This window comes from Physella acuta, unplaced genomic scaffold, assembly GCF_028476545.2.
Source record: "Physella acuta isolate Inbredline_101_S28 unplaced genomic scaffold, ASM2847654v3 ptg000199l, whole genome shotgun sequence".
NCBI classification, from domain to species: Eukaryota; Metazoa; Mollusca; class Gastropoda; family Physidae; genus Physella; species Physella acuta.
The window spans coordinates 5,512-8,446 of record NW_026731718.1 but is presented as its reverse complement, the minus strand read 5'-3'; the positions used below and the strand labels follow the sequence as shown (position 1 = coordinate 8,446).

At 38.4% G+C, this 2,935-nt stretch overlaps 1 protein-coding gene across 1 annotated transcript; it reads right to left on the bottom strand.

Annotated features, from left to right (window-relative positions):
- Positions 1 to 1,077: 1,077 nt before the first annotated feature.
- LOC131937036 (F-box/LRR-repeat protein 14-like) lies at positions 1,078 to 2,696 on the bottom strand. The gene has a single exon (XM_059294224.1). It carries the CDS (start codon positions 2,527 to 2,529, stop codon positions 1,123 to 1,125), a length of 1,407 nt encoding a protein of 468 aa, XP_059150207.1. The 5' UTR covers positions 2,530 to 2,696; the 3' UTR covers positions 1,078 to 1,122.
- Positions 2,697 to 2,935: the final 239 nt, after the last annotated feature.

Sequence of the window (2,935 nt, the reverse complement as noted above, 5' to 3'; positions counted from 1 at the left end):
TGTAATTAACTGTTAGTTTATGGTATGATAGAATGTGGTTTTGTTTTGCTTTAGGGCACAACAGTGGCGTAGCGAGGTCGGGTGTCACCCGGTGCGGCACTTAATGGTGTCACCACCCCCCCCCCCCAGAGGCGTAGCGACCCTTCCCGGGGACACATTTTCGATTTGCACCCCCCTCTCAAACTTTCGATTTGCACCCCCCCCTCTATATTTTTTCTATTTTTTTGCCTTGGTGTCACCCCCCTAAATGGTGTCACCCGGTGCGGTCCGCACCCCCCCCCCCCCCGCTCCACCCCCCCCCCCCCTCGCTACGCCTCTGGGGCACAATATAAGTGCACACACAGTAGGGAAATGAAGAGATGGGTGGCCCATGCATGGTGATTCCTCTATTAGCCTTGGCCAGTATAGCCCAAACGAATGCTAACATTGGGAACCAACGCTGGTTGCAGTAGCTGCCTATAGGAAACCAGAGTTGGTGATTCAACCCTCAAGGGGCTCTACTCCTGTCCAGTTCTGGAGTTTCCTAGAGGGGGGTTGCTGTTCCCAGCTTACAAACCTCGTCTACCCTGGGGTGGGGGGGGGGGGGTCGAACTGGTAAAACTACTTCCAGTTCATACAAATCTGATTTTTGTGTAGTTTTAGTTCTTGCAGATTCTTTTTAGAGTTCTAAATTTAGATTAAGGTATGTATGTTATGGACTCTGGTCCAGCAGTAGAGCTTTAATATCTGAAGATCGATTCATACACATAAGCCTGTATGATGTTCTTAAGTCCATTCAGCCCTAATGGGTACCCAGTTGGAGTTGGGGAAAGTAGAAGCAGTAGAACATACTGCTGACCACACAATCACATCAATTTTTAAGTTACAAAAACAAGAATTCTACATGATCAGCCCCATAGAACTTGGGTTAAAATAGCCTGAAAGAACCAGCATCCACACACAGTAAATTACATCATTAAACCATTTTATTTTTGAAACAATAAAAACAAATAATTTTCATTAAAAACAAAAACAGTTTAATTTACTTTCTAAAATGTGACAATAATTTATGGATTTTACTGTGCAGAATTTTATTTAATTAAATAATCAACTGCTTTTTTCAATTAATTTTATTTGAACACATTAACAGCATAAGCTTCTTAACTTCCTTGCAGTCATCCACTTCTTTATCGCTCCATTTCTTAAAATGTCAGATTGGTAGAACTGCATGTTTAATATATTTGAGGCCTGAGAAGGAATGAGAACACAGCTTGAAGTGGAAATGAAATGGGATACGCCCTTGGATGTAACCCTTTCACAATACTCAATGTTTAGAACCAGGAGACGACTCAGCTTTTCTCCAATCACTCTTAAAGCTCTGTCTGTGATATAACAATTATAGCTAATATCCAAGAACAACAACTGAGGCAAGTTCGCACATATTAAATCAACACCAATGTCTGTAATCGAAGTCGACCTCAAGCGCATGAGGATAAGGTTTTGAAATCCTCGAGATAAAAATTCTAGAGATCGATCGTTAATGGAGCTGTGAAATGAGAGTGACAGATTTTCTAGATTAGATCCGCTGTCCGCCAAAATTTCAAACACATTGTCAGGTAAACCAGCTGCCACTGCACTTAAACATTTCAATGAATTCAAAGACGAAAGACATTCTATACCAAAGCCTTCACACCCCAGAATCTGACTAATGACAAGAGTCTCCAGTGAAACGAGTGTCCCTTCTCCTATATACCTCAGTCCCACCCACGTCAAGTCTTGACAGTTTTCAATATTTAGCGTACGTAAATTTGTAAGTAGAATACACTTAATTCTCTTCACAATGTCTCCAGTGTTCACCATTTTCATGCCAGAAAGAATAGCTAGACCAAAATCAGTAATCTCAGTATTGGATATATTTAAATGCTTTAGTGATGCCATTATTGTCATCTGTTCTAGGCAGTCATCTGTTACAGACAAGCATGACTGTAGATTGAGCGATTCCAAATTAGGCATAGATACAGCAATTGCGCGAATCACTCTTTGATTAATAAACTTGTTGAAACTCAAATCAAGTGACTTTAGTTGCAAAAATTGTATATTTTCAAAGCAATGGCTAACTGTTCTTGAAGTGATTTTATGAGACTCAAATGCAAGTTTTAAATATTTCAGGTCTGGTATGTTTGAGTTTAAATTTTTTAAGTCCTGTTCCAAAAAAAGATTCCTTGCTGAACTTAAAACAACTTTTGAAATACCACGCTCGTTTAAAAGTGCAAAAAAACTTTCAGGCCATACGAATTCCTCACTTGTGTAAGTAACTTTACGCTTCTTACTCTTTTTACTGGTAGCTGTAAAACCATTAATGTTTGTATGTTTGATGTATGTACTGAAAGAATCCAATTTTACTTTAGCTACAGTTTTCTTCCACAACTTTTTAGTGTAAGCGATCTCTTTCCATAGCTTGCAAACCAGGGCGGCTGATACTCTACTACGTTCGTCAAGATAGCTGAACACCTCTGTGAGTATCTCACTTGGGATGTGGAGTATATGCATGTTTCAGAGCTGGTGTATCTACTACAACAAGTAGGCGTGGTCACTCTGAAGAAGCTACAGCATTTTCACCCAATCAGTCTGAAAAATGGGATTCATAAATATGTTATTAATTTCAACTCCAATTTTCACAATGTTGCATGATAACATTTTTATTTAGGTGGAATACAATTTTAATAAACCACATGGTAATGACTAAACAAAATTACGAAGATTTCAGTCATACTGTCTTAGTTTTTTTGCCATAATTATCAATTTATATTGTGGATTTTATATAATATAATTAAAATATGTATGTATATATAAATAAAAAGCCATTAGATATATCCCAGTAATAGGCTACTGTTGCATAGACATGACTTAGTAAAAAGTTATCACTCCCTAACCAAAAACATGGAAAAAATAGCTA

Bases quoted from the DNA above. Each gene is read 5' to 3' on its own strand.
- LOC131937036 (XM_059294224.1), bottom strand. From the start codon at position 2,529: ATGCATATACTCCACATCCCAAGTGAGATACTCACAGAGGTGTTCAGC.